At 34.8% G+C, this 12,274-nt stretch overlaps 3 protein-coding genes and 1 long non-coding RNA gene across 5 annotated transcripts in view; 2 read left to right on the top strand and 2 right to left on the bottom strand.

Annotated features, from left to right (window-relative positions):
• Window positions 1-12,274, bottom strand: part of COG5 (component of oligomeric golgi complex 5) — a 190,224-nt gene that overhangs the window by 146,017 nt on the left and 31,933 nt on the right. The gene's annotated exons all lie outside the window — the stretch shown is intronic.
• The window catches only part of DUS4L (dihydrouridine synthase 4 like), a 117,643-nt gene that overhangs the window by 35,202 nt on the left and 70,167 nt on the right, over window positions 1-12,274 (top strand). The gene's annotated exons all lie outside the window — the stretch shown is intronic.
• On the top strand, window positions 2,141-8,179 carry GPR22 (G protein-coupled receptor 22). 2 transcript variants are annotated; one of them, XM_075741934.1, is made up of 3 exons: window positions 2,141-2,182; window positions 2,330-2,582; window positions 6,575-8,179. In XM_075741934.1, the coding sequence occupies exon 3, from the start codon at window positions 6,600-6,602 to the stop codon at window positions 7,899-7,901; it is 1,302 nt and encodes a 433-aa protein (XP_075598049.1). In that variant the 5' UTR covers window positions 2,141-2,182; window positions 2,330-2,582; window positions 6,575-6,599; the 3' UTR covers window positions 7,902-8,179. The 2 variants fall into 2 exon arrangements, with proteins under 2 accessions (XP_075598049.1, XP_075598055.1); XM_075741940.1 differs by lacking the exon at window positions 2,141-2,182 and adding an exon at window positions 3,595-4,648 and having other exon boundaries at window positions 2,189-2,582.
• Window positions 5,473-9,553, bottom strand: LOC142599904 (uncharacterized). The gene is made up of 2 exons (XR_012833355.1): window positions 9,050-9,553; window positions 5,473-7,821 (listed from the first exon to the last, which is right to left on the bottom strand). It is a non-coding gene; the product is annotated as an uncharacterized LOC142599904 (long non-coding RNA).

Raw genomic sequence — 12,274 nt, forward strand, 5'->3', positions numbered from 1 at the left:
TTCCATTCTGTACTGATATAGAAACAGGTATAAAAACAGCACTTTTTTCTGTCTATGCTGGGTGTCTGCACAAGGCTCTTTTTGCCCACTCTTCCCGATCTACCCTTTGAGAATGATGTCATCTGTTCACACTATCTTAACTAGCATCTGCACAGCAATGGCTTGTAAGCATGTCTATCCATCCACCTACTCCTGATTGCCTCCATATGGTACTGCTGCTTCTCCTGATTCTCTCTCCAGAAAACTTAAGCTTGATATGTTCACAACTCAGCTCCTTATCATTCCTCTCAAACACTTTTTGCAGATAAAACTTTTGCCATTATCGCTTCCTGTAATATAGAAAGTCTTTCGCGACCCTTTTGCTTGCGGTGGAACCACATATCCACCCTCTATCCAAAAATCCCGTTACAATCTTCCTCCGTGTATACATCTTTTTCTTTCTAACACTATAGCTCATCCAATATCTCCATCTTTGTTCTGGCACACACTGAAGAATTAGAAAGGGAGATGAAGATTCATCTGTTTAAATTTAGACAGGCTTCCCTACTTATCCTAAGTCATACTGAAAGTGAAGCAAGTAAATCTCTTTAATATATTAGTATTTATGCTTTCATTTCAGGAATCCTCTTTATCACGTCACCGTTAAGAGCTATGCTGGTATCGCTGGTTTGAAGCTCTTGGGAGGCAGACGACACAGAGACAGCTCAAAGAGCTCCAACAGTTGCCTCTCAGCATAGCCAGCTGGTACCGACTGAGCTTTGTTCAAAGTTTCTGCAATCTTTATTTAGGTATTTTCTGAATATAAAAGAGCACGGAATAGGAAGCATGCTAGACGAATACGCAGCCATTTTAAAAAATAAATAAAGTATGCTGTTACCTAAAGATAAATAATATATTGGATGGCTGTCTGAGAGAAAACAGCAAAGAAAAGAAATGCAGACATCTGAGTTACACAACTGCATTTTATAATTGTATTAACAACTTAAAAACAGAGGACTCCATCAAAATTTGACCAAAACTGCCATCTTAATTCAGCTGCTTATGTGAGAACCATGCTTTAACATTTAATACTTTACGAAACTTTAAAACAACAACAAAAAAATTTAAAAATCTTTAAAATCAAGAAAGAAAAAAAAAAAGCCCCACACCCTACACTTATTTGAGATTAAAAACTACCAGCAGAACATCTTATACTCAGATATTCTTAAATTATTTGCTTCAGCAAACCAATTTTTAAAAAATATTATTTTGGGCTGTATTCTGAGTTTATTTGCAAGGTTTATTTCAGCATTGGTACTAATTAAAACAGATATTGTGCTACACTTCTCTTACTCCTCATTAAGTGGTTGTGATTCACAGTGGCTGTGATTCAGAAATAAGTTACCAAACAAAAAAGCGAAAATGAAGACTGCCCCTGCCCCTTGCAAAGTGAAGGTCAAGAACATCATGCAAGACGTCCTTACAAAAACCTGTGAAGTCTCTAGCAAAATTCACGTGGAACATACAAGATTTTTTATAGAAGTTAACGTTTCAACAAAATTTAACTACCTACACTACTACACATACATTGTACGTGGTGATGGATCATAAAATCATTCTTTTCCGATTCATGAATTCAACTGAATTATTAACCCATTTTAAGGGTCTGAATAATCTCTCTGAATCCTAATAGAAATTTTCCTAATATACTTGTGGGTACCAACTTGTCCTGAATATAATTTATTCAGGACAAGACCTAAATTTTCACTTGCATATAAACATACCAGGTGAAATTCAGCATGGCTCAAAGAGGCAGTTTTATTTCAAAGATGTTCTTAGGGAAAAAAAAAAAAAAAAAAAAAACCAAAAAAATCACAAACGGAAAGTAGGCAAATTCAAATATAGATTGTTGGAAGCTTTTTAAGTAATAACCATTTAACCCCAGGTTTTTTTCAGTGTCATGTGGTTTCCAACGTACACAAAGTAAAGAGTGAAAAGGTAAAAATAAAACTGGCATAGCCTTAATATATTCCAGAATTCATAAATCATTTGTAAATTTAGTCCTTTTAGAAAAGAATCCTTATATAAATGGGGGGAGGGGGGCATCAATCCCCTATATGAAGCACAAGTGAAGCCCAACATCACTGACCAATCACAATTAGTGAATGCACTGCATCTCTCTGCAGTGAGGAGAAGCGACAAGGTAGGCTGTCATTCTGCAAAAGCTGCCCATCGCAAGCTTTCCTCTCAGAAGCACTGCTTTTCTTTTTTAGAAAGCTTCAATCTCAGTGGTGTCTCTGGAGACAAGAAGCCTTCAGTATGTTAAATTACTTTCATTATGTATTTTCAGATGCTTATTGATTCTACAGTAGGAAGAGTGGGAGACTGCAGCAGCCTGTAAACCAGAACTAAAGCAGTTGTATACATTAGCAGTATGCTGAAACAATGGCACAGTACAGGCACAAATTTTCATTAAGGTCATTTTTTGAAGATATGCTTATTACCCTCTTTCCCTTCTACTCTGCTAACAAGTGAACAAAATGAATCCCTCCAACCTGGAACTGCTTCACCTGCATCGAGAATTTATCAAATCTTTAGTGGAGGTAAGATCTGTTCCTTATTATGGTATGCAGAATAAGCAACATTTAACAAAAAAAATCGGAGAAAAAAGGGAAGAGATCAGATTCAACTTACATTAAGCGCTAGTATCTTGTTATATTTGAGACCAGGAAATATTCCAATGCTATTTCCCCCTCCCCGTTAAAAACACAATGGTAGAAAAATGTTATTTTGTATGAAAGTCTTGTAGAATATTAAGAACCTGTTTTGTTCGTACAACATAAAGACAGTACAGTTTAAGCTAATACAGTACTGGGGAAAGAAATCACATAATGCAACCGGGAATATTTTTTTTCCTCCCTCGGCAGTCTTTCCAAATATTGGCAGTTAAATACGTTACAGATTTATTCAGTTACTCTTTGCAGGATCAGATAGTCTGTAATTAGTGTATACTTATTGCTTTCTGAAGGTTGGCTAATATGACTAATCTCTGATTGCTCAAGAAATCCCCCTTTTTTGTTGTTTTTTTTTTTAAACTTATTTCTTTCATTAATCTGTACATTCAAGCTGTTTATTAAAAACACAGATTTGCTAAACATTTATTTCAAGAAAGGAAATACAACAGGGTACAAATTAAACAAAACCATATTTCCTATAAAGCTCATTGATTCTGCTCAATTTCTTATCAGAAGACAAGAGAGTTGCATGTATAAACTACCTGCTCACAAGAGCTCTAAAACTACATTTTCTAGCTCTAGTCACAGACGCTCTACATCCAACAGTTATTGCTTCTAGTCGGGGTTTTTTTGTAACCTGCACTATTTGGAGAACAGGAAACTTGTTCAAAAAACTAAATTCATGTAAATTGACAGAAGAATGACACAGTTTTACTAGCAAATAGTGAGCACACTAACTGATTTTCTAGGTAATCTATAAGATCCTTTTTAGAGATCTTTTATTCATGAAATAAGTGATATTAGAAAATATATTCTTGCATTATTTTATTTGGAAATTATAAGCCCTACTTTTAACCTTTTTTTTCCTCCCCTTCACAAGGGCATGCAGCAACTAAATCAGTTTTACAACTGACAATATGAAGAATGCAGTTGACCGGGTATCTTTCTAGCTGTATGACCTACAAGCAGCAGGATGCATCACTAAAATGTATTCTTAAGACATAAAGGAATTAGAAACAAAACATGGAACACACTTGTATTACCATTTACGTGCACGACACTTCAACAATATACATGGAAGACTAACACATCTGCTCAGATTTTATTAAAAGAAGAGTGCAATGATTGATTCTTAAAATGGTGAGCATTTCTTAAAGAGGGATTTATAATTTAAAACCAGAATTGTGGAAACTACTGATGCATGAAGAAACAATGAAACATGAATTCCCAAAAGGAGAATATGCATACTTCACCAGCAAGCTGAATAAGGGTTTAACCAAGCTTTTTCTATACTACTCATTAAATAACTTATTTGTCATAATGACTAATGGATATTTTTCTCTCAATTTTATGGTCTGTTATGTATTCTCCTTAAATGAAAATAAACCAAATTAGGTAACTCATGGTTACTCTCAAAGCACATGAACTGGATTTTATGATGTATAGCAACTTCTTTGACTAAGCCATCACTCAAAAGTAATGAGCAGGAATATTACAGAAAGAAATACGCAACCGTAAACTAAAGGATGTCTACATACACTCTGAACACAGAGATCAGAAATTATTTTTTTTTAAACCTGGAAAATAAAGACAGGCTGCTACAAAATGCAACAGGGGAAAGAAATTAACATCACTTAAAAGAAGGTTTATTTGTTATTGCTGGCTTGAAACTCAGAACAGACACACAGAATATGCACTGGTCTGTAGAAGTATCTCATGCAATTAAGAAGTCCCCATGTTTAATCAGAATTTTTTGCTGCTGAAGCGCTGGAACAAAAAAAAGAAAAAAAAACCTGCAAGGAATGAAATAAGAGCCCAGCTACCACTTGGTTTCCAGGTTACAGTGCATGTCAAATATCTGTCAGTGACACCATGTATCAATTTCTGACAAGCTGCTGCAATGATCTGAAAGGCCCTTGAGGCACAGAGAACAGGTAGGTCAGCAGTCGCATGCACCCCACCTCTGCTCAGCATTTGCAAGGGAACAGGCACTGTCCAGAGAGGCGATGCACCGGGTACGTTAGCTCCCTGCCTTGACATTGCTGCTTTTATTTAACTGAAATCTAATCCCTGCAACAAGGAGGTGATGTTTATGCTATTCATAAGACTTCTCACATCTGAAGTTTTCTGTTTTGACAGAATTTCAGTTGGCATAACGTTAAGAGTTAAGATCATCATTTGTTTTAGCAGATCAGCTTTTGATTTCCTCCTGGCTTTTGCTAATACGAAAGAACTCCATTTATCCAGTAATGCATTTAGAACGGTTTCTTGAAATCCATTCACAGCCAGGACAGCGTACACAGTGGAAATCGTATTCCTGAGGGTTAATATAAACCTAATCGAGGTTGCCTAAACTAGAAATTAAACAAAGCTGTTGAAATATTTCTTGTTTCATTTCACACCTGAGACTAATACGTTCTAATTTACATCTTTTGTATTGAAGAGGCACATGTGAAATAACTGTTGAAGCATACCAAGAATTTTCATCATACAATTTGCAATTAATAGTATTGTGCAATTGAGGCTTTTCAGAACTGCAGATGAAATGCATTTGCATATTGTATCCCAAGTGTGCTTAATTCATACTTTCATTTACAAAGAGTTCATTTTTGTTCACCTTAGTGCTATCCATTTTTAATGTATTCAGAATGGAACAAAGGTCCGCATTTAAATTTATTTTCATGCCAAGTACATCCCCTCTTAAATTTCAAGCTACCTAAAAAAAAACCCCAAAAACCTAGAGTATCATAATAAGAAATTGAATAACCTCTCTTTTATTTATTCATTTCATTACAAACTCAAGAGCTGGCTGACAATATAAATAACACAAACATCAGGTATTACATGCAGATGCCACTTTTACAACCTATCAGCATGTGTAAAACAAAGCAGATGAGCCACAAAATAAAAAAATCTCCTAGATGCAATAAATGCTTTTTTTGAACCTACTTATTCCTAAGAAAACATGCTATGTATATAAATCTGTTGGATTTAATTGCAGTTTGTATAAAATTTAAAAAAAAAGAGATAATTTTCTTTTAAAGTATTATTTTCTAAAATTACTCCCTTAAATCTGTTCTGGAATAAAATTAAATACTCTTCTATACCATGTAGGCACTGATTTCTTGAAGAAATTGAATATTCAAATCAGAAGAAGAACATTTTTATAATAAACTCCATCCCCCCAAACTCAAATAAGTTTTGCATTTGAAATTATATATACTTATATAAAATCGTTGTAGTAAGTTTCATACATGTAGCTGCACACAAGCTAAAAGTAAATAGGAGTCTTCAAACTCTGTAAAAATCTGCTGAATTACAGAACTTCAAGTTTCAGCTGACATTATTGCAAACTCTTCATAAGAAAGAGGCTGCTAAATTGCCATAAATAATTCGTGTCCTTTTTATGACACATAAGCAACAGTGCTCCACGTTCCTATTGCTTTCTTTTTCTCCAAGAGCCTTTTTAAAATGATCTTGAGTACTAATTTGTTAATACTTAACATTCTTCTAAAATGACCCTCAACACAATACAAAGGCAATGCACAAGTATAGTTTATTCAACAAATGGGCCCTTTGTAAAAAACACATCACTATAAATAAAGCCATGTCTCCCTAAGTGGAAGCTTTTCACTTTTTTTTTTTTTTTTTAAACAAATCCTGCTTTCCTTTAAAAAGGAAAGACCTTATTCTACATCCTCGGGCTTTTGAGTCCATGCCAACCAAAGCTCTAAAAATACAGTAAATCAAGAGTTTGATAAGAATGGATGCTTTTCCTCCCTCCTCCTTTCCCAGCATTTATCTACAATAAGTGTTAGAAAAAGAAATCAAATAGTTCCATATTTTATTTCATCTTTCAGGAGAAAAAACAGCTGCAACAAAAGAATGTGTTTCTCCCCCATTCTGGAAGTCAACATGCAGTCTGAATCTAATATTACAGTTCAAGATGCCATTGATGACATCGACACCAACATGTACCGACCACTGTCATATCCATTAAGCTTTCAAGTTTCTCTCACTGGATTTTTGATGTTAGAAATTGTTTTGGGACTTGGCAGCAACCTCACCGTGCTGGTACTTTACTGTATGAAATCCAACTTAATCAATTCTGTCAGTAACATAATTACAATGAACCTTCATGTACTTGATGTAATAATTTGTGTGGGATGTATTCCTCTAACTATAGTTATCCTTCTGCTTTCACTGGAGAGTAACACTGCTCTCATCTGCTGCTTCCACGAGGCTTGTGTCTCCTTTGCAAGCGTTTCAACTGCAATCAACGTCTTTGCTATCACTCTGGACCGATACGACATCTCTGTAAAACCTGCCAATCGAATTCTGACCATGGGAAGGGCTGTGATATTAATGACATCAATATGGATCATTTCACTTTTTTCCTTCCTGATTCCTTTCATTGAAGTCAACTTTTTCAGTCTTCGAAGCGCAAGTACTTGGGAAAATAAGACACTTTTGTGCGTAAGTACAAACGAGTACCACACTGAGCTAGGAATGTACTACCACCTTCTCGTTCAGATTCCAATCTTTTTCTTCACTGTTATAGTAATGCTAATTACATACACCAAAATACTCCAGGCTCTAAATATTCGGATTGGTACAAGATTTACAACGGGACAAAAGAAGAAAGCTAGAAAGAAAAAAACTATTTCTTTGACTACTCAGCACGAGACTACAGATGTGTCCCACAGCAGTGGAGGAAGAAACGTCGTCTTTGGCGTAAGGACTTCTGTGTCTGTCATAATTGCTCTGCGCCGAGCTGTAAAACGGCACCGGGAGCGACGAGAACGTCAAAAGAGAGTCTTCAGAATGTCCCTCTTGATTATCTCAACATTCCTCCTCTGCTGGACACCCATCTCTGTTTTAAACACCACCATCTTATGTTTGGGCCCAAGTGACCTTTTGGTAAAGTTGCGATTATGTTTTCTAGTAATGGCATATGGAACAACTATATTTCACCCTCTACTTTATGCATTCACGAGGCAAAAGTTTCAGAAAGTTCTGAAAAGTAAGATGAAAAAGCGAGTTGTTTCAATAGTGGAAGCAGATCCCATGCCAAACAACGCTGTAATACACAACTCATGGATAGAGCCTAAAAGGAACAAAAAGATTACCTTTGAAGACAACGAAGTAAGGCAGAAATGTTTAGTACCTCAGGTTGTCACTGACTAGGTTTCAGTATTCACCAAAACACATCAAGTGGAATATTTCAACAAATTGTAGAAAAATACTGCCAAATAAGAAAAACTTTTTTTAACTACTGGCGAGACTGTAAATTTTCAATATATATGTTAAATAGAGTAAGTCTTGTATATTCAATTTCTTCATTATGTAAGATATATGTTGCATGGCCGTTTGTTAGCGTAACACCATGTGTATATTTGTCAAAAATATTCAAGTCCTCTTTTTTAGAAAATAAATAGCCTTAAAGAAGTGCAAACTTTTAAAAATATTTGTATGGCTCAGTTTCTCTGTAAATATAAAAGAATTTTTTAAAAAAAATTCCACTCAGGAATACTTTTCTAAAGCACAAATTCAACATTTCGTATGATATGGTATTTTAAAATTTAATTCATAAACAATATTGATCAGAGATATTCTGAATGCTATACAGCTACAACTTGGACACAACCTTTGACCTCCTATTTAGATAGCTACTTATTTCAAATTTCTCCAGCATGCAATTACCATGCATGTGTAGATAAAGCCATTTACATGATGTCCTTCAGAATCAGTTAATTTTGATTGGGGGGTGGGGGGGAATCATGTTGGTCCAAAAATTGACAGTACTTTTAGAAAAGTAAAGAGTCTTGTGTATACAAATCTCAGACCTACAGTTTCTACAAAGAAAATACACAATTTTAAATAACTACACAGGAGGAGTGGAAAGGATAAAGGGGGAAAGACAGGCTAAATGAAGGCAAAAAACACAGACAAGAAAGTTATTGGGCTTGATACTAAAAGACAACCAATGAGCCAAGCCATTCCTGTGCAAAGGCTTAGATTTTCACACTGAAGGGATTTAGCTATACCTCTAGTGTGACATAGGGACCTCTTACACAGAGATTCCGCATTCATACCATCTATCTACATAGACAGATATAGCTGTCAAGTGCCACAGCTAAAGTAGAAGATAATTTTCTTGTCCTCAATAACTTTTGTATTATTTTGACTTCACTTCTCCTTCAACGATGTTCAGTTCTGAACTGATTGCTTTGTCACAAGCTGTCACCAATACTGCTAGCCATCCTATTTCTGCATTTTCTGGACAGCCATAGTACACTTCATTCTACATCCTCTTTTTCTATTTCATCTTATACCTGCAATGGAGAATCAAGAAGCCTCAGGAAGTCATCATTATCCATAGCACTGTAAGGAAGAATTAAGATATTCATACAAACAAAAGTCTGTTGAGTGGTTTGCACTATCCCATGCTTTAAAAAAAAATCATAATTTCAGTGAACAGTGGCTATTAATTACCAGTTATGGGGGGAGGGGGAAACAAAACAAAAAACTGCAAAACCAATGAGCATGATTTCACTTGTCTTTTTATATAAACTGCTTGGTGTGTCACCAGCTACCAGTATAATTAAATGGCTAATTCTCAAAAAGTATTGGTTTCTATAAAAAAAAGCAGAACATATCCTTGAATATGAGAGCTAGTTTGACTAAAGTATTACATAAAAAATGAGGATTTCTGAAGCACTTTTCTGAAGTTGCATATAAAAAACCAAAAGTGTGGTTTTAAGAGAGCAAAAAGCTATTTTCCATTACATCATTAAATTAATAATTATACTTGTATTGCCAAAACTGTTTTTGTGGTTAAAAAAAAAAACAGTACTTGTAATGTACCTTAGTTTACTTAGGCTCTTGCCTTAGCTTACCAGAACAGAGCTCCATATTCCACAAAGACCAGCCCCTTACAATCATTCAAATTCTACCTAGAAGCTTTATTATCTAACTGATAATAATTCATTATCTAAAATTACTGTGTAACATACAAACATAATTTCACTGGCTTTTTTCTAAAGGCTAACCAAATGACACCTGCATTCAACTGTGCCCACTTACAGTGTTGATTTTATCCAAGCTATCCCTAGTTTCCTACAAGAATTGAAATCCTTCATCTTATTTTAGAGGTTATAGGGGGGAAGTAAACTTAATGGTTTTATGCAAGAAGCTTTTTTTTTTTTTTTTAAATCCCATATGCTCCAAATTTATCACTTCAAAAAAACATTCTGTCAGGAATAAACTCTTCTGAAAAGAAATGTGCTCAAAAAAACCTAAGCAGGAAGTATCGTTTTTTTCTTTTTTGTAACACTTCTTCCTTTCTCTGCCTAGTTATCCTCTGTATTCTGAACACTAGAAGAAGGAGAAAGTGGGATCTCTAAGGTTAATGGTATAGTATGATTTAACTGATTACTTATCTTCCAATAAAGCATTCTTAAATCAATTAAAAAACACTATTAATTTTATTTAGAAAGACAAAAAAAAAGAAATCATGACCATAACATATGAATAAGCTTACATCATGTCCTTATCTGAAATAAGTATTTAAGAAAAGCTTTCAGTCTTGAAAGGTTTCTTGACAGCATGACTTTACTTTTTAAAATTAAATAAATAGCAAGAACTACACGTTTAGTGTTAAAAACTCATTCATTAGAAAGTCAGATTCAATGAAGCAGTACTTAATAACAAAGAGAAAATGCAGCCTAGGAATTAGTCAGAGAGATTAAGTCAGGTTTTAAAGCCTATGTCGATCACAGTCATTGATTGCCTTTAAGAATATAAACAAGTTCATTTTTACATTTACTGTTCTTCGTCTTTCATTAAATAAAAAAAAAAAAAAAAAAAAAAAAAGGACTTATACCACGTTGGAATATACTTTGAAGTCTGCAGAAGAAAGTTCTGCATAGAGCAGGGAAGAATACAAGTAAGAATATGTGCAATCCTATATACATGCAGAAGTCATTGTAAAACAGAATCATGCATAACTTGTACCACAAAGATGACAGATTTAAACACAAACAAGACAAAATAAAGAGTAACTAGTGAAGAACACTGTATATCCTACAGATACAGAAGAAGATTTTAAAGGGATATGAAGGTGTGCCGTGGGTGCTTGACAAGACAGACTAAAACAGAACACAAAAATAGACAGCTTCACCGGAGAAAAAAGGGCAAATATATGCCATAGTATTGTACAATAAGAAGCCCACTACATTCTTAGAAATGATCTCACCACAGTGAGTCATTAGTTCAATTACATTTCACACCACTCAGCCTAAGGCAAGCAGAATTGTACGGGACTCTCAAAATACTAATTCCAGCAAATACATCACAGAAACACAAGCAACCACCACAGGTTTCCACACATTCTCTGTCCCCAAACTCTTAGCCGGTATCAGACTATGTTGTCGTCTAACTTCAAATGCATTTCCATTCAATTTTACGTTGTAAAACGAGGCTAGCTCACACTAAAAATACAAAAAAGCAGAGTACAGTGCCAGCATCTATCAGAATACTCAAGAAGCACACCTTAACACACTAATACAAACAAGTGAAACAGATGTGTAAATACATCACAAATATCTAGTTTCAAGTTGGCAACAATTTTTACGGATTACAAGGCACTGCTGCATGGTCAGAAGTTCTGTTTGCTTAATTAGTGCCAGGGGAATAGGAATCACTTCAGTGATTTCTAAATAGATTAAAAACATATGCATCCGGATACATATTAGATCGATACACCTCTCTTCCTTCATTGTTACGTGAATGCACACATGTACATAATACATAATTATTACACATCCATACACACCAAAAGTGCAATTCAATATTAGCATCTTTTTTATATTTTATGGAGGGGGGTTTTGATAAGAGTATCCCTGAACTGGACAACATACCTAAATGCTTTCTCTTCCCTGCTACCACCTTTTACTTTTTTTTCTATCCTTTTTACACAAAATAATACATTCAACGAGCGATATAACGAGCGATTTACCTGGGCAGCTTTTCTGCTCTGTTAACTGTTATGTATATCATATTGCAATGCACATAATAGTTCTTTTTCAACATCAATGTATGTGCTATTCATCAGAATTCTTTGACAGCTGAATATTTTAGACATATGGTTGTTTCCTCTGAAGAAAGTGTTTTAGTTACCAATTGCCATTAAACTCTTTTGAAAGGAGAGAACACAACATTCTTTAGCAAAGTTTCAATGTAGTATTAAAAAATATAGATTACTCTAACTTACCCTTCCCTCCCTCATTGTTCAAACAAAATACCTCCAACGTATAGCTAAGGACAATCAGCTTCTGTCTTAAAACCTTCCAGCTTTATAACAGCCAAATTCCACTCCCACTTCACACATTCTACTGTAATATCACTGAATTTATTTGTCTTACGTCAACAGAAGAATCTGACTCTGTAATTACCTTCTCTTCTTTCTACTTCACAGAACACTCGTACAATTCAAGAAGCAAAATTAAACACAGGGTTTGGGTTTTGTTTTGCTAGGGGGTTCTGAAAAAAGAAAAAAA

The sequence above is a fragment of the Balearica regulorum genome, chromosome 1 (genome assembly GCF_011004875.1).
Source record: "Balearica regulorum gibbericeps isolate bBalReg1 chromosome 1, bBalReg1.pri, whole genome shotgun sequence".
NCBI classification, from domain to species: domain Eukaryota; kingdom Metazoa; phylum Chordata; class Aves; order Gruiformes; family Gruidae; genus Balearica; species Balearica regulorum.